General features: G+C 59.5%; 1 protein-coding gene across 6 annotated transcripts in view; it reads right to left on the reverse strand.

Annotated features, from left to right (window-relative positions):
• WNT4 (Wnt family member 4) overlaps positions 1–23,165 on the reverse strand; it is a 28,891-nt gene extending 5,726 nt beyond the window's left edge. For 2 of the 6 annotated variants that reach the window (XM_043909146.1, XM_043909149.1), the window contains exons 1-2: positions 22,857–23,055; positions 7,545–7,780 (exon numbers count right to left, since the gene is read on the reverse strand). In XM_043909146.1, coding sequence (XP_043765081.1) covers positions 7,545–7,780; positions 22,857–22,933 — 313 coding nt within the window. In that variant the 5' untranslated portion in view covers positions 22,934–23,055. Of the gene's footprint in view, positions 1–7,544; positions 7,781–8,271; positions 10,123–11,120; positions 13,160–13,873; positions 15,946–22,856 lie in introns of those variants that run through there. The other 4 variants (XM_043909145.1, XM_043909151.1, XM_043909148.1 and 1 more) reach the window with 4 other exon arrangements.
• Between the last annotated feature and the right edge of the window lie 1,166 nt (positions 23,166–24,331).

A 24,331-nucleotide genomic window follows, 5' to 3' on the forward strand; every position in this document is an offset into this window, starting at 1 on the left:
ACGACTTTAGTTTCTGGTATTTCTGGTATTTCCAGGCCTGAACCAGCACAAATCTTTGCCCCAAAGACCAAGGGGGAAGGGAAGGCAGGAGGTAGGGTGGAAGGGACTGGCAGGGTGGCCCCAGCTCCTGGCCGGGAGCGGTCCTGTCTCCTCTGCTTCTCTGGGCCCTCAGGCAGCCCCTAGCCTGCCCCAAGCTCTGGGCCTACCCTCTCCCCTGCGTGCTGGGTACAGAGTGCCCCGTGAGGTGGTCAGGGAGCCCCCGCCAACACCCATCTGCCAGAACACCATGCCCCCTTGTTCTGGCCTTGGTAGCAAGGGCACTACCGCTTGGGTGGAACAGAAGAGGTTCTGGAATGAAGATAATGGCATTAGCTGAAGCTTAGAGAGAGCTCACTCTGTGCTGGGCGCTGTCTGAGCACAACAACCCCATGAAGTAGAGACTTTTGCTTCCCATTTTACAGATGAGGAAACTGAGGCACGGAAGGGTGAAGCAACTGGTCCAAGGACACCCAGCCAGGAAGCCGGGGAGCCAGAATTCAGACTCGGCCAGCCTGGCTCCAGCGTTTCCACCTTGACACGGTCCTGCCCCCCCAGAGGAGCCCAGAGTCCTCGGGAATAAAGAGCCCATCTCATCTCACCTCCGTTTACGAAGCCGTGAGCTGTGGGACCTGTCCAGTTCCCTTGTGGGTTCTTCCTGGGGGGATGGTGAGCAGTGCTCAGCACAGGAGCCCCCTCTTCCGCCCCCACGGCCTGGAGGATGTGACCGAGCCCCTGTGTCCTGAGAGCTGATGGCAGCCGTGGCGGCCTTCTCTGAGCCGCCCTGAGTCCCCGTCCCTTGACTCCAGCGCTGTGGCTCCTCCCAGTTCCTCCCCTGTGTCCCGGCTGGAGCCTTGCTCACCCGTGGGGCACCCGGCAGCGACCGCTGAGACACAGGACAGGACTGCGGTGCGGCGGTGAGGGCCACCGAGGGGAGCTCCCCAGGGCCTGGTAGATAACTGGTCTGAGGGTCTGCGGTGCCAGCTGCAGGGGGAGGACAGTCCTGGCTTTGTCCTCCTGGGATGGCAGAGCCAGCGAGGGAAAGGCAGAGCACTCGAGGGGGCTAGCAGCTGCTACGGAGCTCCTGCCGTTTCCATAAAGCCGTTTGCTCATCCAGCCCCTCATCCGTTTCCACATCCAGCCCCTTTCTTCCTGCTCTTTCCTGTACCTCCTTCCCTGGCTCCAAGGGTCTAAATCCTGAGCGTCCTCTGGGTCCCACCTCACTGCCCTCTTTTCCAAGGAGCGAAGGCTGCCTACAGCTGGGAAATTCAGAGTTGTCCTCGGGATCCAGGGATAACTACCCTTTCCGAGGGCCTCCCACGTGCCAGGGCCTGTCCATGTGCTCATGATGACCTGAGCCACCCAGCTATCTCCAGCTCTGCTCCTGGAGGGAAAAATGAGGCTGGGTGGCTTATCCAGGGTCCTTCAGTCAGCCAGCGGACAGGCAGGAACCAGGGCCTGTGTGTTCGAGCACGTCACGCGCACTGTCTCCCCAGATGTTGGAAGGAGGACGTTGGAGCAGGAGGGAGTGTTTGGAAGAGAGGCTGAGTTGGGCTGGAGAGGAAACCGCGGGCACAGGGATCCCCCGGGGCACCAGGCAGGTGTCTGTGGCACTGTCATTCCAAGCATAACTCACATGTTTCCCAAGCGCGCCCAGCGGGAGTCCCAGGGAGGAGGGGCAGGGCAGGCTGGCCTCCGAGAGAGTCCTGACCTTGCTGTCTTCCCATCCCTGCCCCTCAGTCTGCCTGTCCAATTCCTTTGCTATCTTGTCAGCAAAAGTGGATTTTTTTTTTTCTTGAGACCTCCTCCAGGAAGCCTCTTTGGATTTCCAACACAGTGTAGGACTGGGGAAAGAGTAAAGACGCTGGAGCTGGACAGGGTCATGTCGTGCCCTTTTCCAGTTCTAACATGGGGAAGATAACGCTGCCCCGGGAGGCCAGGCCCTGGCGCTTCCTCCCACCCCCCCATCACGGAGTCCCGGGACTCCGGGTGCCCTCGCTGGCTGGCTCTCCACTTTGACTGTTTCGGCTTCTGAATGTCTTGTGTGGCTTGTCTGCAGCCAGATGGGAAGCTCCAGGAACCACACTATCCCTCACCGCCTCCCAGTACAGAGCTGGCAATGACAGGCCTTTCTCAGCTCCCTGGAAATGGAAAGGGGTTATTGGGAGGAGTGTGGATGCTCAGCCAGGCAGGCCTGAGGTCTGGGCCCGGCTCGGTCACTTCCTAGATGTGAGATTTTGGTTTTCGTGTCCAAAGAATGGGGCTGACATCGTCCTGACCTCTTCAGGTGGGTCTGGAAATCTACTGACGTCAAACACAGGAAATGCTTAGTCACTGGCCCAGAGTATGAGCTTGAGACAATAGCTACTGTGAATGTTACTGTTGGGTGAAATTAATGCCATTTTATTCATTTACTAACAAGTATCAGTAGAGCAGTTATATCCCGAGGGCCACTTGTCCGTATATTGGCCACTGGGCCAAAAGCTTCCTTAGGGTGGAGACACCGCCTCCTTCACCAGATGGTTACCTGCTGTGAGCCAGGCCCTTTGCCAGCACCAGGGAGGCCCAGAGGAACCTGTCCCCAAGGAACCCCTAGTGCGGAGTGTCTCCGGGGTACCCCCTCCCTAGGCCTCCTGTGACTTATCTGATGGCACCAAAGGCTGGCTTGAGAAGTCCCCAGGAGACAGGCGTGTCGTCGCCTTCTCTGGTCCAACGTGATGGCAACATCGAGGATGAAGGTGAGAGCACAGGTGTCAGTGAGTCGCAGCCCAGAGAAGCATCTGCTTCCCACCTCCAGCCTGATGCTGCCTCCAGGAAGAGGCACCGGGACTTCCCTGGTGGTCCAGTGGCTAAGACTCTGAGCTCCCGATGCAGGGAGCATGGGTTTGACCCCTAGTCAGGGAACTAGATCCCACGTGATGCAGCTAAGACCTGGCACAGCCAAATAAATATTAAAAAAAAAAAAAGATGCCCTGAGGTTTGAACTCGGGGACAAGAAAGACAGCCTGGGCTGAAGCTTCACTTGGCTACGACTCATCACCTGTCCAGGTGGCAGCCAGGGCCTGACAGGGCCGCAGACCTCAGGGAGCCCACTCTCTCAGGACAGGGGTGCGGTGGGGCTCACAGAGTGGGGTGCAAAAAGGCGGGGGGGTGGCGCCCAGCATTCTCCACAGAGGGAAGGAGCGGGGAGCCGAGGACCTGGCTTCTTCCCCACCTTTCTGCATCCTGCTCGGGCTAGCCCTGCTCAGAGACCCCCGCCCATCCTGTTCACAGTGACCCTGAACTTTTACCAGACCACATGGCCTCTCCCTCCCCGCTCAGGCCCTGGGCTTTCGTCATTCCTTCCACAAATGTTTATCAGTTACGTGCGCAGATGCTGCCCCAGGCATGGGGATCCGGCAGTGACCAGACCGCACAGAGGCCATCCCACATCTGGCCCTGAGTGCCTGCCCTGCCAAGAACCTCCGCCTGCCCCATTCCTGGCTGCCCCCCGCCCCCTGCCAACTTCACCAAACTTCTGGCGTAGTCTCAGCCTGGAGCGCGTGGTTTGGCCCTGCCTTACACACTGTCCTCATGGGTCACCAGTGTCACCATCCGTCTTGCCTCTGTAGGCCAGGAGCGGAGGGGGGTCCACTGCCTGGGGTTAGAGGGGGTGCAGGGTTAGAGCCGTGCTGCCTCAGGCAGCGCTGGCGGGAAGAGCCGTCCCCACCCCCGGGAGTCATTCAGGCATTTGGAGACATCACCTCTGAATCCTGATGGGAAGCCTGGCGTTGCCCCCTCGCCCCCTTTCCAAGGGATATGCCGCTGAAGTTCGGAAAGGGGATGGACCTTGCCCAGGGTCTCACGCCTGGCTCAGGTCTGGATCTGGGTGAGTTGCACCCTCTCTGCTGCACCTCCTTTCTCAGCTATAACGTGGGAATAATACTAACACACTTGGAGCTGTCCTGAGGGTGGCTGGATGTGAGGCAGTGCCCTCCACAAATGGGGCTCCTTTTCTCCTCCAAGTATGGCCTGGCTCCTAGAGGGATCTGTGACCAATTACTTTTCCAGGTCTGAGGTCATGACCCCAGCCAGGCAGCTCATGAATTTGGGAACCGGCCAAGCTCCCTGACCCCAAAACCTGGGAACTGCGAGAGAGGCCTGCCCAGGCCAGTGCTGCCCCCAAAATTACAGCATCTGGTGATGATGGGTGGCTTTTCTGGGGCCAAGGTCCACCCTAGATGGTGACGCCCTATGAGTGAGCGCAGGGGAGGGTCCCACTGACAGGTGAGGACACTGAGGCTCAGAGGGCGGTCCCTCCCCCAAGGTCGTGCTGCCCACGCTCTTTCCCCAGTGTCTCATCGACCCTGGGAGGGACGGGTCCCTTCTCTTGTTCAGTGGGGATAGAGTAAGGCTTTCCCAGGAGGCATTTTACTAGGGAAGAAAATGGAAAATGCAACAGTGAGGAGATGGACTGGTGGGAAGAGCTCAGACTCCTCCAAAACATGATGGCCCTGGCCTGGTGTGGCTGCCTGGTGTGATGGCCTGGTATATCTGCCTGGTGAGTGCCTGCCCTGACTCGGCCCCGAGGAGACTGGACGCTTGACTGAGTCACTTGGACTTTTAGTCCCGAGCAGGCTCCAGCCAAACCTGGTCGAGTCTTGGCGTCTCCCTGAGCTTGCTTGGGAGGGTCAGGCTCCCTCCCTGGTTCCTGGCACAGACACAGGTGAGGAAAGCACATCTCAGCAGGGTCCCTCACCAGCTTCAGGCTGCACTGATCCGCGCCTCCCCTCCTCTGCCCCTTGAGTCCATGCCCTGACTTGCTCTCTGCCATTGGATGGCATCCATCGACTGTATCCTCCATGCCAGGCTCGGCCATGTGCTGGGAAGCCGGTAAATGAGACATCTGTCTTGCCTTGAAAGAGTTCTAGGTTTAGGGATGGGGGGGTGGGGGTGGGGTAGGGGAGAAAGCCAGCATAGGTCAGTGTGAAAGGTGTACTGAAAACCGTGTGGGCACACGTGGTGTAGACAGGGTGTGTGTGTGTGTGTGTGTGTGTGTGTGTGTGTGTGTATTAAGGGAGTGAGAGAAGGAGAGAGAGAAATTGATGCGTCAAATGGGTTAAAATGTAAATAGCTGGTGAATCTAGGTAAAGAGGCGATGGCAATTCTTCATAGGAAAAACAGAACTCATATGTTCAGAGAACAAATTGGTGCCAGATGCAGAAGCAGGAGGTGAAGGAGGGCAAAATGGGTGAAGGGGGTCAAAAAGTACCAACTTCTAGTTATAAAAATAAATGCATCATGAGGACGTGATGTCCAGTGTAGTGACTGTAGATAGTAATATTGTATTTAAAAGTGGATGAGAACGGAGATCTTAAAAGTTCTCACCACAAGAAAAAAATGTCTACATCTGTGTAGTGATGGATGTTAACTAGACTTTCTGTAGTGATCAGTTCATAATATATACATATTATTGAATCATTATATTATACCCTGAAACTAATATAATGCATGTTAATTATTCCCCAGTTAAAAAAAAATAGGAAGATGAAACGTGAATAAACTGAATAACTGTCACATAGAAATCTTTTTATAAAGAGTACATGGGGGGACTTCCCTGTTGGTCCAGTGGTTAAGACTTCAGCTTCCAGTGCGGGAGTCATGGGTTCTATCCTTGGTTGGGGAGCTAAAATCCCACATGCCTCAGGGCAGCCCAAGATCCAGAACAATAGAAGCAATATTGTAATAAATTCAATGAAGACTTAAAAAACAGCCCATATCAGAAAAAAGTCGTAAAAAAAAAAAAAGTATATGAGAATTCCTTGTACTACTGTTGCAAATTTTCTCTAAGTTCGAAATTATATCAAAAAACAATTACCAGAAAAGGGGGGAAAAAACACCCCAGAATGAACAAAGAGCTCTGGGGCCCCGAGGAACAAAGCAACGCCCCTGCCTGCAGGAGCTGGGAAGACTGGAGGAGGGAGAAAGACAAAGACTGGCGGAGAAAGAGGACGGGGTGTCTGGATGGAGGGAACAGCATATGCAAAGGCACGGGGTATGAGAGGGCCTGGCGTGTGAAACCCTGCCCATCTGTTCACCAACCCACCTGGGACACAGAACACCTATTGTGTGCCAGGGGCTTCCCAGGCCCAGGGCCTGCTGCTGAGCCTAGGATCTGGGCCTCAGCAGACAGACAGACACCCTGGTCCCGGGAGGGCCTCAGCTCCCCGGCTGCGCCCTGGGGCTCTGCTTCTTCCACGAAGCAGCAATGTTCAGTTGGGCCAAGCATGATCGTGCCTTTTTTGGCCCCTGCCAGCTCTCAGGAGAAAAGCTTCCAAATTTCTATCGCAGTCGGTTTCCAACAACATCTAAATGGTTTGCCACAAGCCCGGCAGTCCCAGCCTTCCAGGACCGCAGGTGCCAAGACAAAGGTTGGCCCAGGAACGCCCTCCTGCTGCCCAGGCACATCAAGGGGCCTGTGGACAGTCCGTGGCCCAGAGTGTCAGTTTCACGCTCAGGAAGTGGTAGAAAAAGAGGAAGCTGGTTCACAGCGCGCCCTGGAGGACAGCGGCTTGACCCGGTGCCCTCCTGGGGAGTCTTCCAGTTGCCTGGAACGTTCTCTATGCCCTGGCCCACCTTCCTCTGGCTTGAAGGCCTTCTCATGCTCCTGGTATCAGCCGAGGGCCCACCTCCTTGGGGAAGCTCTCCCCCTGAGCACCTGCCCTGGCTGGGGCCAGGTCCACCCCGGGCTCCTGAGGCTCCTGTGTCCCCTCACTGTGGGTAAGACAGAGCGCGACTTGGAGCTGGACCGCGTGGGCTCAAGGCTTGGCTCAGCCGCTTTTATCTGTGACCGTAAGCACATGACTTAGCCTCTGGGTGCCGTAGTTTCTCATTTGCAAGATGGAAGCCTATCTCAAGGGGCCAGATGAGTTCGTATCACTTAAAACAGGTCAACAGTTTTTGGTCTCTTGCTGGTGCTACGGGTGTGAGGGCCACTGCTGCAGCTGGGCCGTCAGCATTGCCTTGACCTGAGGCGGGGAGGACAGGATCCGGGTGGTGTTCTTTCCGGGGTCTCAGGGCTGGGCATGGTCAGGTTCCCAATAGCGTTTGTCAAAGGTACTGAGGAACAAGGCGGTCTTGCCTAAGGCAGGCTGAGCTCTAAGGTAAAAACAGCGTGGGGCTGGAGGTCTGGAGGCCCCTGGATCTGATTTCTGATTCTGCTGTTCACCCTCTGAGGAGCTCCAGGCAGCTCCATCCTTTCCCCTGCCCAGGCCTTGGATTCTGACTCTGAAACGGGATGATGACCCCAGGACTGAAGATGCTGCCCGGGGTATTGCGCTACAAGTGTCAATGAAGGAAGGCCCTCCTGCCTCCGACCCCCGCCTCCGCTGCGTTCTGCTCACTTCCGGCCCTCCACCTGCCATCCTGTGATGAGTGATGGACCGGTCAAGCTACTCTCAAGCACGTGACGCCCCTCCCCGCCTGCCCGCCCCCCCAGGAGACGCCACCCGCGCGAGCCCCGCCCTCACCTTGCGTCACCACCTTGCCGAAGACCGGCAGCGAGTCGAGCGTGGAGCAGTTCCAGCGCCGGTTCCGGAACTGGTACTGGCACTCCTCGATGGCGAGCTGGGCGCCGCGGCGCACCGAGTCCATCACCTCTAGGTTCCGCTTGCACAGCTGCACCTGCCTCTGGATCAGGCCCTTCAGCTTCTCGCACGTCTCCTCCTCGGAGATGCTTCCCACCGACGACAGCTTGGCTAGGTACCTGGGGAGAGGGCGTGGGTGGGGGTGGGACACCAGGCAGAGCGCCTCCCCTCCTCCTTCCACGCGCAGGCTGAAGCCCCCCCCCCACCCCCCACCCCCCAGCCCCGCCCAGGGCTCTGGGAGCCAGTTTGTCCCAGCGATGAGTGCCTGGAGGAGGTGGGCTTCTCTCTGGATTCAGGGACAGCCCTCCTGCCTGGCTCCCAGAGGGGCGGAAGTGGGAAGTGCTATCTTGTTCAAAGCTTTCATCTCGGCTGGAGTTAAACAAAGCCGGGGGAGCCCCAGGAGAGCCGCTGACAGAGCCCCCGTGGGATCCTTCCCCACCTCGGGGCCCCTGGGCGACTGGCATCTGGTCCCCGATGTTACACCAGACCTTCCCCACTCCAAGCCCTGCATGTCGAGATGCCCTCTGTCTGGGAGCCTTGGAGCCACTGTCTGGTCTGGTGTGTCTCTTTCCCTCATCCCCAGGCAGGGACCCCCGCGACCTAAGCCTACCTTCTGGCTACAAAGGCCGCGATCCTCTTTGCCAGTCATTTCCCAGGGCCCCCGGGCAGAGACCAGCATCACAGCAGTAGCACTTAGGACAATGTGTGCAGTGAGGATGGGGGGCTGGGGACGGGCGTGAGGGAGTGTGAGATGAAAACGGAAGTGTGCCAGGCTTCCCGCTCAGCCTCTGGGTTCTTTACCGCCCGGGGATGAGGCACCAGCACTTGCCCAACCTCACAGGGTCGGAAGGGGATCTCAGGCCAGATAACATGGCTTTCTGTCACGGGACCCTGGGAGCAGGCACATGTGAGGGGGCTTTACTGCGTCCATTTCAGCGGAGGACAGGCAGAGCATTGCTGTTTTGTTTTTGTAATCTTTTGAGCACACCACATGGCATGTAGGATCTTAGTTCCCCAACCAGGGATCAAACCCACTTCACCCCCAATCTATGAGTTGACAATTACTGTGCCCATTTTATGGACTCCAGCATAAAGGCTAAGAGGGTGACATGCCCAAGGGAATCCAGGTAGCAAGTGAAAGAGCCAAGCCTCAGACCCCTCTGACCCCATGGGCCTTTCCCCTGCCTGTCCTCCTCCGTGAGGGCCCCGGAAGGCTCTACTCTGGCTAATGACGATGACTTTGTGATCTGGGCCAGGATCCAAGCGGCCCCGGAGCAAGATACAAGAACGCTCACCGGGGTGGGAGCAGAGCTGGGGAAAGACCCTGTGAGGAAGAAAAGTGGTTTCTCTCTCAAGGGAAGGGTGTGCACCTACTAAGTGTCAGTATTTCAAAGCAGGGAGGTGGCCGTCGCAGTCACCCAGCTTGTAAGGAAGAGCAGACCTGCATCGGAGTCTGGGTCTGGATGACCCTGAGGCTTGTGCTCCAAACTCTGCCCCTCAACCTGCCCCCAGCCACCCATCCCAGCATCCTTGGCTGAGGCTAGTGCACATAGTAGGCGCACAAGTAGCAGTCTGATGGTGGAAGAAGAGCCGAGTGGTGACTCTGGAAAGCCTTTTCTTCCCCGGCCCCTCTTTCTGCCTCTTCAGTGGGAGGTGCACCTGGTTCCTCCCAGGTTCTTGGAGGTGCAGCAGAGTGCACAGAATCACAGCCTTTGGGAATGAGACAGATGGTCTGGTCCAGACTCCTTACCTTACTGGTAAGCTCAGAGAAGGAAAGGGGCCTTCCCACCAACTTCCCACAGGAGACTCAGACCCCTGCTCTACCTACCCTCAGCCTCAGCCCCAACCTCACGGATCCAGGGCTTTGAATATAAAGAGAGGAGGTGCCCCACTACACCAGACTCCACAGTGAAACAGCCCAGCAACCCAGGTCTCCTTGATGTAAGAGCAATGGTTCTCCGGGGGTGGAGGTAAAGATGCTGGTACGTCTCACAAGGGAAGCTGCACAGATTTCTATCAGAAGAAGGATAAAGGGGGAAGGTCGCCACTCTCTGGGACTCAGTTTCCCCACCTGTAATGTAAGGGGGAGACTGACCACCATTTGTGGCCAAGTCAAAGAACTGTAGTCGGGCACTACAGGGATTTTGGATGTGAAAGATGGTCTAACCCGGGGCCTCAGACGATGGGGTGTGAACTTGACATCTGTTTACCGAGTAAAGGAATGAATAAATGCATGGTACCCAGATAGAAAATCACACAGAAATCCTAGTAAGACATGGGAGATTTTTTATAACAATAGCAATGAGAATAACTAATTTGAAGGCTGAGTGGCAAAGGACGGATGCTTTTGAATTGTGGTGCTGGAGAAGACTCTTGAGAGTCTCTTGGACTGCAAGAAGATCAAACCAGTCAATCCTAAAAAAGAAAACCAACCCTGAATATTCATTGGAAGGACTGATGCTGAAGCCAAAGCTCCAATACTTTGGCCACCTGATGCAAAGAGTGGACTCATTGGAAAAGACCCTGATGCTGGGAAAGATTGAATGCAAGAGGAGAAGGGGACAATAGAGGATGAGATGGTTGGATGGCGTCACCGACTCAATGGACATGAGTTTGAGCAAACTCCCGGAGGTAGTGAAGGACAGGGAAGCCTAGCATGCTGGGGTTGCAGAGAGTCAGACACGACTTAGTGACTCAACAACAGCGTCAATGGCCCTTAATCAGGAAAGCCTAACACTTTACTTACATGATTGCATTTAATCCTCAGCAAGCCAATGAACTCCCACTGTATAGGGGTTAAAGACGGAGGCACAGAGAAATATTTTGCCCTGTGTGCAATGTCACGTGGCAAGTAAGAGGCAGAGTCAGGACTTGACCCTGGTTTTGCCCGACTTCAAAGCCTTTGGTAGAGCCAATATTCTTTAAAGTGGCTCAAGGACTGGAATGTCACCAGTGGGCAGAGGCTGCTGGGAGCTGGGTTCGCTGGACCTAAGGATGCGGGCCAAGGTGTAGATAGACGGTGGGTCACCTGTGGGTTGCCAAGCTCTCCCCACCGGCAGTGTACCATCAACAGCTGGATTCTTTTTGTCGGGCATGGGGGCTGGATCAGAGTGATGGTTCTCAAATCTGTGCAGCAAAACATTTGCGGGGTTTGCGGAAAGCATAGGTGTCTGGGCCCCACTCCAGGCGGGGCTTGATGGGTGTATGGGTTTTTTAACGAATTCCCTGCAGCAGCTGTGAAGCCAGGCTTGCACCCACCTGGAGGGGGCTTTAGGGGAAGCCTGTGCGTGACCACTGGTGGTGTTCCCTTCCCAGTCCCCGGGAACCTGATTCTGGCGCCCTCTCTCCTCCTCACGGCTGCACCAGCCCCCTGCTTGCTGGGCCTCCCTGCGCCTGGCTTTCCTGATCCGGGAAGTGGAGGTAACGATTTCCATCCCCAGGCCGCTGGGAGAAGTTAACCTGGTGAGATGCGTCTGCTGCATCTTGCTCTCAGCTGATTTCTGGGTGTCCCGCGACTCTGAGGCTCTCGCCCTTCCCTGGCAGCTCTGGAGGTGGGAGGTGGGTGGTCTCGGCGGGAGGCAGTCCCCCCTCCCTCACTCTCCCCCCATTCCCTGCCTTGTGGGAGGCTCCTAGTCTTTGCTACTGGGTCCTGCCTGGAGAATGCACAGAGGCTTGGTAGCGTCCCTATGAGGCCTGGGCAAGACGCCTGAGAATCTCAGAAGGGAGACGGGGGCTCGGAAAGATGGCTGAGGGTCCGCCGGAGGGTGCCTCTGCAAGGGGAGGGGGCCCTGTCTCCCCGGCCCAGCTGTGGAGCTGGCACCACTTGGCGCTCTTGGCCTGCAGGGGGCGCCAAGAGCCTGGCTACTGGCCATGGGCCAGGTCCACGTTGGGAGGCCACGGGGTGATGGGGGACTAGGAGTTGGGCCTACAAGTTGGATCCTTTCCTGCTCAGATGCCAGGGCTGGCTTCTAGGAGAAGGTGGTGGGGGGCGGTGACATGGGGGCACAGAGCTGGCTGGCCCCCACCTCTGCTCTGCCCCCCTCTCGTGTCTGGCCGAGGGGCTAGGGGAAGGGCAGGGCAGGTGGTGTGGAAGCTTGGCTTCTGTGTCCAAGGCCGGGGTTCTCCGGGCAAGGCGAGCAAGCTGGGGAGGCCTGGCCGAGCCACCTGCGTGTGGTGCGACCTTGGCCCAGTCCCCGCCCTGTCGGAGCCTGTCTCCTAAAGGTACTCCTGCAGATGAAAGGGTCAGAGCCTGGGGGGATGGAGGGGTTTAAGCTGCAGAGGCCTTAGGCCCCATCCCATGCAGGCTGATAGATGGAGCCCCTGACACTGAAGACGGGGGACATGGACCAGGGAGCCCCCTACCCCCCACCTGCCCTCCGCCTGCCCCTGCTGCCGCTCCGAACTCAACGAGGGACACAGGCTGAAATAACAGTGGAAGGGATTTAGGGGTGAGCTGCCGGCCTGCCACGGCTGTGAGTCACCGGGACGGCTTCCAGGAAGAAGCTGAGAAAGCTCTTCCGCTGGGGAGTGTCCCTGCCCCCCAAGACTGGCACCAATGCCCACCACCCCCAGCCCCTGCTTTCATCTGGCCCCTCAGCTGACCCCTCCCATGGTTTGAGAAGCAGAGCCCTAACCCCGCTCTGGTTCTCACAGATCCCACGCTCTTGCCTGTAAAGGGCTGGACGTCAGAACTGGGAATGGAACTGGGACTGGAGAAGGGGCGGGGCCTGGGACCCCAAGCCTCATGGGCTGTGGCCTGTGCTGCTTCTTCGGTTAGGATGCCTGGCTTCGTTTTACAGATGGGCAAATGGAGGCCCAGAGAGGGGGCGTGGCGCCCCAGAGTCACACAGCCAGTGAGCAGCAAAGCTGGGACGCAGACCCAGCTCACACGGGCCCTTTTCCCCGCCTGCACCCCGGTTGTGGATCTGCCTCGCTTGATAGCTGCAGGGCGTCACGGCCTGCTCCGTGTGTGTCCAGCCTGCGGCCTCCCCGACGTCCAGCACAGGCTGTGACCGTAGAAGGTGCTCAGTGAGTGCTTGCAGCATAGATGGGGGACCCTGTGCTCATGAGGTCCCCGCAGCTCCCCTCCTGCAAAGCGCTCAGGAGAGGGGAGGGCGGGGGTGACGGAAGAACCTGGGGGCTCCTTGGCCGTTCGGCCTGCGGAGGACTTAGAGAGCCCAGCGGGCAAGGCCCAGCTGGTCCCAGGGGCCTCAGGAATGCCCTCCCCACACCCTCAGGTGGCTCACCCTTTCCCCCAGAGACACGCGTGCCGCTCGCTGACCTGGGGCTGGGCCCGGCTCAGATGTCAAGTGCACTGGCCATTCCTGGGGGAGATGCGGAGTGTGGGGCCAGCCGGTGGAGGGCCTTGGCCACCCCTGCCTCTTCCCTCGTTGGGGTTGCATTGCCCCCATTTAGGCTTCTTCCGGCCTCTGCTGAGCACAGGCTTAGCCATTTACCACTCGCTGCCCAGGGCCACCCAGGACTCCAGCCACAGCCGTGCCATCGATCAGGTTACCCCCCGCCCACCCCCCCACCCTGGGCCGCCCTGCTGCCAGCCAGCGCGTGCCCCGTCTCCTCCCGTGGGGGCTTGGAGTCCAGCAGGCTCCTCCCAGGAGGCCCTCCCCGCGGCCCGTGCCTGCCGCCTGCGAGGCCGGAGGGCCCTTGGCCCTGCCAGGGAGATCAGATCCTCTCAGCCACCTGCTGTTTTCATTAGAAACTAAAATTAGCTGGGCTTGTCCCAAGCTTTTCCAGGTTTGCTGGCTTTTTAAAAAAAAAAAAAAATATATATATATATATATATATATATATATATACAAATTCCTAGAGGAAAATCCGCACCTCTCCACCTCCTGCCCTGGCTCTGGCTCTGCGCGTCAGGAGGACAGGGGACGGGAAATTGCTGGAGCGTTTGGGAGGCCGGGCGGATCAGTGCTGTGGGTCCCGGCCCCGCGGCGGGCAGGTGGGGGCTGGGAGGCCGGCCCGGGTCTCTCTCTGCCCCCTCCTCCCTCGGGCCTCCCTGCTGCCCAGGCCGCATTTAGAGCCTCCCGAGGAGCAGTCGTGCCTGCCGGGCGACACCAGGAAGGAAGGAGGCCAAGAGACTGGGAGGAGGAGCCGGAAGGAACCGAGTGCCTGATGATCGGAGAGCTGCCCGCCCAGGAGATGCGGCCGGGTGAGGGAGAGGGTCTGTGACCCGTCTGGGCCCCCCGGCGCACCTGGAGGGTGGGGAGTCCCTGGTTCCCCAGGAGCCGTCCACATCCCCAGCTGTTTTCAGGCCTTGGGGGGGCTTCTGTCCCCGCAGTCTCCGTCTCTGTAGCGTCCCTGTCCCGAGACTCTCATCCCTGCCCGTGGCAGGCGGCGCGAGGCACTGCCCAAGAGAGATGGACGGACTGGGTCGGCATCCCGTCTCCGTGTCACTGACGGCAAGAGCCTCTGTGTCTTCCCCTCTAGGATGGGGAGAAGAAGAATTCGGGTCTCTGGAGGCTGAGGTGGGTTAAACAGTCACACAGCAGTTACGCCTCTCCTGTTGGCAACACGATTATATTATCGTTGTTCCTTATCATTAGTATGCTCATCAGCAGTATCAGCATCCCTGCCCTCTCAAAGCCTCTCCTTAGTCCACTGAGCTGCAGCCTCTTCCGGGGGACCCCAGGGTGGTTTGGCTCATTTGTCTTCTTTGGCTTGGCTCCATCAGCTCCCTTCCACCTGGGTTCCCAGCCCTTCTTTTCAGCTGAGCATCCCAGAGGGCAGGACACACGCCCTTCAGGGACAGTGGGTCACTTCAGCCTCGATCCCAACCGTTGATGGTTGACGGGGTCTCCAGTCTTCAGAGAGAGAGGGTGTGTTGCCAGTGGTCCTGGCCCATCAGATGGGTCCTCTAGGAATGGGGGTGACTGAGGAGTCGGGGGATGGTGCTGTTAGGAGATTCAGAGCTGGAGACCCTGGCGTGAGGATGGCACGGATAGTGGTGTGCCCAGGGAACCTGGGAACCATTCTTGGGACTAGATGATGGGAAGAGGGACCTTACGTCCCTTGTCACTTTGCTCCTCAAACAACAGTCACGTGCTCCACTATATCTTTACATGGGCGCGTGCATGCTAAGTCACTTCAGTCGTGTCCACTCTTTGTGACCACATGGACAGTAGCCCGCCAGGCTCCTCTGTCCAGGAGATTCTCCAGGCAAGAACACTGCAGAGGGTGGCCATGCCCTCCTCCAGGGGATCTTCCTGATGCAGGGATCAAGCCTGCGGCTCCTGCGTTGCAGGTGGATTCTTTACCACTGAGCCACCGGATAAGCCACCTTACATGGATATAGAGTCATAAATTCACGCAGGATTCTCCAGGTGGGTATCATCCCCTCTGTTTTACAGATGAGGAAACTGAGGTTCAGAGAGGTGTGTGTTTCAAGGCTGTGCAGTCATTCAGGGACAGTCAAGACTTGAAAACAGGTCCTTCTGGCTTCTAAACCTGGGCTGTCTCATCAGGCTCCAGCGATGGCCCAGGGCATAGAGGACTTGGTGGTTTGGCATCAGTGGGCACTGGTCTGAGGAAGGTAGTCTTATCCTTCCATTGATAGGTCTTTCTAGAGACCCCGTATCTTCCCTGCCTGACAGTGAAGGCATCTTTCAGGGGCGAGGGGTGCTGGAGAGGATGATGCCTCGGAGGTTACGTGGCCGCCTGGACAGTATCTGGGTCCATGACCTCTGCAGCTTCTCAGGCAGTGGAAGGAGTTGCTGCTGTTGGCCTGAAAGCCCTGCAGGGGTAGCCGGCGAGGAGGGGCTGGCCCTGGAGATGCCCGCAGGGGCTGTGGGGTGGTGGGTGCTGCCTCCATGCCGCTCTTCTCCCAGACGGAGCCCAGCTCCATGCAGCTCTCAACGCCCACGTCAAGTTCTCTTTGCTCCAAGTACTTTTCCTCAGTTGCGAGTGGAGTGACAGCCTCCCTGCAGCCCAAGGCCCCGCTCCTGTCCCCTAGGGTGCTGTCTGCACCCCCCACCCCTATCTCCTGGCCCCTGGCTCCCTTTACTCCTCATCCTCAGAAGTCTCAGCACCCTGATCTTCTGTCTCTCTTTTTATTTTTTTTAAAATGTGTTCAAGAAACATCTATTGAGCAAGGAGTCATAGCACGCACGCAGAACGGGGTGATCTAGCTGAACATGTGTGACAAATCAGCATTGAAGTATTTTGCATTTGTTTCTTCATCTCTACCTCGATGGAAAGAAGATGGGTTATCGTTGCAGTGTTACAGTCCCGGAATTGTCGTCTCTTCCTCTGTCTCGACATCTTACTCCCAGTCCCACATTGCCCCCACTTCCCTACCTGCCATTCCTGCCCCCCCCCAACCCCCATTTCTTATTTCCCATCTCACAGGATTAGGTCCCAGGGGAGCTGGTGGCTGACTCAGGGCCAGCAAGTAGCAGCTCAGACCTGAACCTGGCTGGTTCCCGAGCTGCGCCAGGAGGGAAGAAGTTTCCTTTTCTCTCTGGGGGAAGGTGTGGCTGTGGGCCCAGTGGGCGGTGAATTTAAGGCACTTCCTGACCTTGCTCGCCCCCGAATTTGCCAGCAGAGAGCGTCTCCCTTGCACAGACGCATTCTACCCTCCTCCCTGGAGTACCTTGCCTGCCTTGGAGCCATCAAGCTGTTGAGTGGTCCTCCCCTAGCTGGGCTGGGGGAGCCCTGGGAGAGGGGTGTCAGGAGGGATGGGGAAGCCTCATGAGCTGTCCGGGGACAGTGTGGGGGGCTCCCTGGAGTCAGGCTCATGCCCTGTGTCTTTAGGTTTCTAGCGAGTTCCTCGGCCTTGGTGCACCCTTGCTCAAGGCCCAGGCCTGGGGAGCCGGCGGCTAAGCCCACACTCGCACCCCAACAGGGCTGGCAGGAAAACCTGGGCTCTTCCCTTGTCGCTCATCACCTCCAGCAGGGATGACGGGCAAGGGGGGTGGGCTGTAGGCCTGCTTTCACCTGCCGCAGGGAAAGGTCCGGAAGGCAGTCAGAGACCTCGAGTGGGGTTCCAGCTCTACCACTGCTGTGCCCTGGGACCCCCAGGTGCCTAGCGCGGCGCCTGATGGAGAAGAGGTCTGGACAAGGAAGTGCGCGCCGCCATCAAACAGGGCTCGCCAGGCACTCGCCCTCCTGCTTGGAGGCTCCGGGAGGAGGCTGACTCGAGCACTTGCAAGAACCTCTGACTCTGATGGCTGAGATTCCGTCCTCTCGGCCCCAGGGTGCCAGAACAGCCGGGCATCCCTGACTCAAGGGGGTGCCCTGAGGTCTCCAGTCCTTGGAGAGGAGTTCCTGAGATCCAGTTCTGCAGTGATGTGTGTGTGAACACAGTGAGAAACGGTCCAAGAGGACCCTTCAGGGTCACAGCGGCAAAGAGGCCCCTCTGGTCTCATCAGCGGATTCATGCTGCTCCTAAGGGGCCTCTCCAAGTTCCCTTGTGAGCCGAGAGCTGTCAGGGGTGTTCCCTCCCTCCTTTTACTCCCCCCCACCCCCCCACCCTTTGCCTCTTTTCTCAGACCAGGTCCCCTCCGCTGCGGGGGTTCTGACTTGGCCAGGGAACTAACAAGCGTTTGGTTTCGAGTTTGCCAGGAGACGGGGGAGGCGGAGAGGGGTTTGGGAGGGGGAAAGGGGGAGCTGGGGGTCACGGCAGGGAGCGAGTCTTCTCCCGGCTTTGGCTGGATCACAGAAGATGCAGCTCAGGACTCAGAGATAAAACCTGGCAACTCCTGTGGAAATCTGGACAGCAACCATGGGGTCACAGCTCCGCCTCCCAGCTGAGTCCGCCGAGCGGCTCTTGCAGGCTTGTTTGGAGTGGGGGCGATGGGTGGGCAACTGTCACCCCCCACCCCCTCCCTCATCGGCGGCTGCCTGGCAAACTCCACGCCTGGTTGGCTCAGGTCAAGCCCTTCTTCCCAGAGCTGGGGACGAGAGGATGAGGCTTGGTGCAAATGCTCAGTTCTCCCAAGGCACCCACAGGGCCCGAGCTGGGCGAGTTTCAACAGGTTTGGGGAGCACTGTCTTGTCAGATGCTGAGTTGCTCAATTGCTAATCCAGGGTTGAGGGAAGAAAGTCAAGCCACAGCAGACAGCTGGGTCGTGATTGCTGCTTGAGCAAACCCCTCGGGCAGAGCCTGGTCCCGGGGCCCTGAGAGGAGGGTGAGGGGAGAAAGTGCTCTCAGCCTGGCTCTGAGCGGGTGCCCTGGCCCAGAGCTGCGGGCCAGAGCCTCGCATCTGCTGGGTGATACCCACTTTGGCACATCTGAGCATCACCCGTGGCTTGGGGCAGTAGGGCAGAGCCTCCCTCCCACTCCAAGTGGGAGGGCCCACATCAGATGGGGCCTGATGTGACAGCAACTTACAATCCTCAGGAGTGAACAGGCCTGTCCTCCCTTTGTTCATGAAATGTTGACTGAGAAGCTGTTACAGGCCAGGCGTGTGCCAGGCACTGAGGCTGCCGGCAGGCGTCTGTGCCAAAGCCTCGGCCCCTGGAGGCTTCTAACCTTGCAGAAGGAGCCACGTTATTTGGAAATGGCAGCCCCCTCCCGTATCCTTGCCTGGAGAATTCCACGGACAGAGGAGCCTGGGGGGGCTACATACAGTCCATGGGGGTTGCACAGAGTGGGACACGATTGAAAGACTGAACAACAACCACATATGATAGGAAACAGTTCTCTAAGGAGAGGATGGAACACCAGGAGATCTGGACATCTGAGAGCAAGTCAAGTACTGAGCCTTGGGGCATGTGGGATGTCCCTTGGGGAAGTCACTGCACCTCTGGGCCTTTGAAGTAGGGTTGAATATGGATTCCCTCCTCTGAAGGGGAAGGGGGTTCTTATAAGGAAGTGGGTGTGAAAATGCTTCGTAAGTCATTGATTCTCAACCAGGGTGATTTTGCCCTCTAGGGACATTTGACAAGGTCTGGGGACATTTCTGGTGGTTCCCTGGCTGGCGGAGGGCGGGGGGCAGGGTGCTATAGGTGTCTGGTGGGTAGAGAGGCCAGGGATGCTGCTAAACATTCAACAATGCACACCACAGGCCCCAAGTACCAATGGTGAGAAATCCTAGTGTAAACGGTAAAGCGCTATGGGTGTGTCAGTGACTATAATTCAACGCCCAGAGCCATAGGAGGTGATCCAAGGGGGTGGGCTTTTGCTCTTTAGAAGGGAGCAGGTTTTAGCCAGAGACTAGAGAGACAGTTCCTGGGGGCGACAGACCACGCCTTTAGCTGCGGGGCCGGCACTGCACGTCTTGGCTGGCTCTGGCCTCACCCGGCCTGGTGAGCTGTCCCCAGAGTGCCAGGCACCACTCCACTCGTGGGCCGGGGAGTGGCACCGCACCCCGCGCCCTGCTGGGTCAGCAGGCCTACGGGGACTCGGCCCGGCGATGGGGCTGCACATCTGTGGGGAGTCGGATCCAGTGTGGAGCGATAGGCCTTCCCCAGGGGCGCGAAGGGTGCTCCTGGTAGCATCCCCTCTGGCTGGCAGGATTTGCCCAGGAGCTGGGCTGGCCTTCCTGGCTCGGTGAGGCTCTCGCAGGGGCCCTGGCTGAACACCAGGGAGGCAGCAGCCGGGGATCCTCCCTGTGTGATCAAGGTCGCAGGATGTGGACGGCAGTTTCCCAAGACCCTTCCTCTCCATCATCTCTGTAACCGGGAGTACAGCGCAGTGACGGCTGCCACCGTTTCCAGCAGCATCGTCCATGGCTGCCTTTTCCATCGCTGGCTCTGTGCTCAGCATGCGGTGTGCATAGGCTCTCTGTAGCCTCAGCACCCTCACATGTGGGTCCCATTTTACAGATGAAGAATCCGAGGCTCAGAGAGGGTAAGTACTTTGTCCGAGGTCACCCCTCTGGTCAGGGGCAGACCTGGGATGGAACTGTGTGCCATCTGCCCTCGCCACTCTGCTGGACGACCTGTGAATGTAGCACAGGCCCCCTGGCCGTGCCTACTGGGCCTCCAAGGGGGCCCCAGCTCAGCACATCACCGCCTTTCTTCAGGAAATCTACCATGATAAAACCTTAGTGTATCTATTCTATCTTAGTTTATCTATCTAACTCTTCCAGTACTTCCATCTGGGGTTCAGAACAATCTGCTGAGGATTGCGGCCCAGAGGGAAAAAGAGGCCATCCCAGGCCACCCAGCTCTGGGGACCAAGTCTCCTGACTTCCAGCATGGCCCCAGTGCCGGGGGGAACACTCGGAGACATTTACAAGCCCAGGTCTGTGGAAGATCCAGGCCTTCCACTGATGGACCGTCTCATCCATCCCTCCCTCTCTCCCTCCCTCAGTGGTGGGAGCTGCCACAAGCTGTCAACTCACTCCTGGTGCCAGACACAAGTCTAATCAACAGCTTCTAGCTTCTCTGGGCTTGCCCAGGCCTCAGGCTACAGAGCCCTCCCAGCTCCAAGCTCCATCCTGCCCAACAGCTGCACGCAGCGGGACACCTGGCCTCTCCGCCAGGCCACCCGCCCTACAGAGACAACAGACAGCATCAGCTCTTGCAACCGGACAGCCAGCCGGCCCTGGCCGGAAGCCTGATTCCAGGTACTGGAAGGGGAGTGGACACCCCAGCCTTGCCCCTCTGAGAGTGCTGCCAGCCATCCTCTTGGGGCCAGACCTCCAGCATGGCTGGAAAAGACACAGTGCCAGCCATCGTGCCTGGACGGACATCTGTCTCCCAGAAACTTTTCCTTCTACAGGCAGCTTTTGGATTAGACGCCTCTGCCATTTACCAGCCAGGTGACTCGGGGCAGTTACCTCCGTGATCCTCAATTTTCTCATCTGTAAAATGGGATTCAGGTGTTGTCAGGATGTAGACAGCACAGGAGGATCTATTATAATTATTACTGTCAGGATTCTACAATCTTCAGGCCAAGTCCCCTCCGTGGCCACTCCAGCTCACACTCATCTCTTTCCTCCGATAGCTACCTCATATTCACGGTCTCATCCATCTATGGTCTGCTTCTACCTTGTCTTCCTCCAAGCTCCTTGGAGGCCCAGCTGTGACATCTATTTCCCCAGAGCTGGCCCAGGCCCTTGCCTGGGGATGGACCCAGTCTTGGAATATGCCCAGAGATCTCTTCTCCATCACAGCCTTTCTGGATTGGCAGGGGTCCTGGGAAGCCCCTTGTTTCTCTTGCCTTGGGCCGAGCAGAGAGACCCTTGGCTTGAAGCCTGGGGTGGAGCAGGAGCGAGCTGGGTCATCCGGAGACCTGCTGCATGGCAACCTGAACCATTGCGGCTGCAAAGAACAGGTTTGCCAACCTCTCTTCTCCTTCGAGGCCGCCCCTCTTCACCCCACCCCCCACAGTGCAGCAGGAGAACTGAGCTGTTGGAATTCCCCGCGATTTGCGTGACCCAAAGCTGGGGCAGCCTCCCTGGTTGGGATCTGGGGCTTGGATGCGGCTGAAGGTGGGTAGTGACACTACCTGGGCCATGCTGGCTTAAGTTGGGGACGGCGTCAGGGAAGGAGGTGTGTCACTGCCTGGAAGTCAGAGATCTGGGATCAGTTCTCTGCTTTGAGATGAGCAAGTAGCTTCCCCTCCTGGGGCCTCAGTTTCCTCATCTGTAAAATGGGCCCCAACACTAGATGCTCTTGCAGAACTCCACTGAGGATGTCTCGCTCTTCCCGGAAGGCCTGGGTCAGACCCTGGAATTGTTGCTTCTTCCTCTGCCTTTTTGTAGCCCTCAGCTCTGGGCCAGTCATACCCAGTTCTTGCTCCTGCTGGCTTTGGAGACCCCGGCTCTGAACTCATGCTTTCCAGGGACCGTGAACTTCCCCAAGTCCCGATCAGCCCCCAGCCTTGGCTCTGTGACCCCCAGGCCCCACTCGGGGGCGGGGTTGGCCTGCCGAGGGGTAGCAGGAGGAGGTGGTGGTACCCTGCTTTCTGTACACTTTGCCACTGCCCCTGAAGTGTTAATCAAATTAAGTCTCCAAGAAAAACAAAAGCTCCGCAGCCACTTCGGGCTGCCTTGGAGTCGCTCACTCTCCCTCTCAGAACAGCTGGGAGAATTCCACATCACCTCCGTCCCCCAAGCCCTGGGTGGCTCTGACCCCAGCGAACGCACTCCTTCCAGCCTGCAGGGCCCCAGCGGCCGCAATGACCTCATAGCAACAGCCATTGGACACTCGGGGCAATTTCATGGGAGATATTTGTTCTTTGGTCTTGATGCAGAGAGAATTTTTTCCTCTCCCGCTGTCTCCATGGAAACCCCAGCTACACTGTTGGCTATCCCCCTTCCCACCTCATGCTTTTCAGATCAATACTGGAGCTTGGCTCCCCACTGACTGCCCACGGTGGCCGATGGGGGCAGAGTTCTGGGCAGAAGCAATGGGCACGAGGGTGAAGCCTGGGGCAGGGGTGAAAACCATCACTAAGGGGGATGAAGAAGGGGTCCAGGGCCCTCTCGCTTCCTTGTTCACCCACTCATGGAAGCTCATCCCTTTAGGATCCCCCACTGCCTCCAGCGAACCTTCAGCCCCTTCCCAGGGAGTCCCAGGAGCCAGGCTCAATCAGGGAGAAACAGACAGGTCACCGGCGGTCACTGCCCCCCCTTCTTAGGTGAGACTTAGGGAGCCGGGGGCTGCTGCCTTCTTTAAGCTCTGGACGGAGTTTCTTCCCGCCCCAGGGGGAACCAAGGCCGGCCAGCGCCAGCTGCCGGAGGCCGGCCGGTCTCTTCCCTGCTTCTATCCCGGCTCTCGGGCCCCCAAGCAGGACAGGTCCCTGCACGCCTCCGGCCCAGCCTGCAGCGCGGCGCGGGCAGCTCGGCGCGGGGAGCTCACTCCTGGACTTCGGGGGGGATTAACCTGATATTAGCAGCCAGGGTCCTCGCCGTCATGCGCTTCCTCGGCGACCTGTCAGTCCAGCCCGGACTGAGCCCCGCACCCGGCACCCCGCCCCTGCCGCCGTCCCGCGCTCGCGCCCCTTGCGCGCCCGGGCTCCCCAGGCCGCCTCGGGGTGCGGGCGGTTGCCGTCACCCCTGCCGCCCCTGAGCTGGGAGCCGGACGCGGGCAGAGGGGTGTTCAGAGGGAGGCCGGGGCAGTGGCGGCGGCGGCGGCGCACAGGGCGGTCAAGCCTAGCGTCCCGCGGCCGAGACACCTGCCGGGCGCCCCCGCGCCCGCTGCCCCCCGCGCCGCCTGGCACCGGCCGCGGCCCCCGGGGCCCGCCCCGCCCCGGCCCCCGCCCGGCCCCGCCGGGTCCGGACTTACAGCCAGTTGCTCGCGGCGGCCGAGAAGACGGCGAAGACCAGGAGGCGCAGTGAACGCAGGCACCAGCGGGGACTCATGGTGCCGCCGCGGGCGCCCGGCCCCGGGCAGCGGCTGCGGCCGCGGGGGCGGGTGTGGGGGGACCTCCCGTCCGGGCGGCAGGTGGGCGCCCCGCAGGCGGGCTGGGGCGCGGCGCCGGGCGCGGGCCGGGGCGCGCGCGGCGGGGCTCTGCCTCCGTGCCTGCCGGCAGCCCTGCCCGCTGCTGCGCCCGCTGCCCGGCGCGGACCAGACTGTCAGCGCCGCCCCAGAGCCGGGATGCGGCGGCGGCGGCGGCGGCGACGGAGGCGGGCGGCCGGGGGGGCGGGCCGGGGGCGGGCCGAGGATGGGGTTACCTGGGCGGGCCCAGCGGCCCGGGACACCCCCCCCCCCCCGGGGGCGGGCCGGAGCGGCGGCGCCCGTGGACGCCCTGGCCCGCGGGACTGGCTTCTCCCGGGGCCTCCCCGGCCGGGTGCCCGCGAGTCCTTGGGGCCGGAGCCCGCTCTAGGCACGCCTGGCTGCGCGTCGCCTGGCTTGGCCGGGCGAGGGAGCGGCGCCCCGGCTGCCCGGTCCCCGGCCGAGCCCGGGGGACAGGCGGGCACAGCTCCCCCAGCCCGCCACTGCGGGCACTGCAGCGCCGCCCCCCGCCGCACCCCTCTGCCGGCGCTTGGGAGCCCGACCCTGGCCCGACCGCGGCGGACCCGCCAGAGCGCGGCTGTCGCCCGCGCGCACCTAAGCCGCTGGCGCTCTGGGCGCCGGGGCCGAGCACCCAGGCTGCGCACCCGGGAGTTGGGTGCCGCCCGACTCCCCCCCACCCCCTCGCACCCGCCGCCAGGCCCCTCCCTGCCTCCCGGCCGGCGCGTCCTCTGGCCCGGCCCCTCCCTGCCCTCACCTCCCTCCAGCCTTCCGGGAGCTGGACGGGGCCTCCCCATGCCTCGGGCAGCTTGGGACAGTGGCCGGAGACTGCCGGAATCTGAAACCTCGCTTCTGGCTGGCCACAAGATCTGGGCGCGCCCTAAGCGGCAGGGTGTTGACCTAGCCCCTTACCTCTCCGGTCCACCGTTTTCTCATCCGAGAAATCGACAGGAGACTGGAGGATTGCGAGGATGAAGGAGATTAGAGGTCTCTTTTTAGCACACTCGCCAGTCTTTTGCTTTGCCTTTCGGTTTTCTGTGTGCCTGTTTGATCGTCCCAGGTCCGGCAGATCAGCCCCTAGCTGGCACAGCGTGGGTGGCGGCAGTGTTTGGGGAATGAATGGACGAGATGAAAGGGACCGCGATCTGTGACCCGCCAGTGCAAAGTGCTCAGTTCCACACCTTGGTAACCCGAGAGAGTCATCTGCCCATCGCCAGGTCCCGCCCTCCCCAGGTCCCCGATCTAATTGTGCCCTTCTTCACCCTGCTTCAGCCTGGGTACCAGGGCCTCTTAGGGCGAATGAAATC

Source organism: Cervus elaphus, chromosome 8 (assembly GCF_910594005.1).
Source record: "Cervus elaphus chromosome 8, mCerEla1.1, whole genome shotgun sequence".
Lineage (NCBI taxonomy): Eukaryota > Metazoa > Chordata > Mammalia > Artiodactyla > Cervidae > Cervus > Cervus elaphus.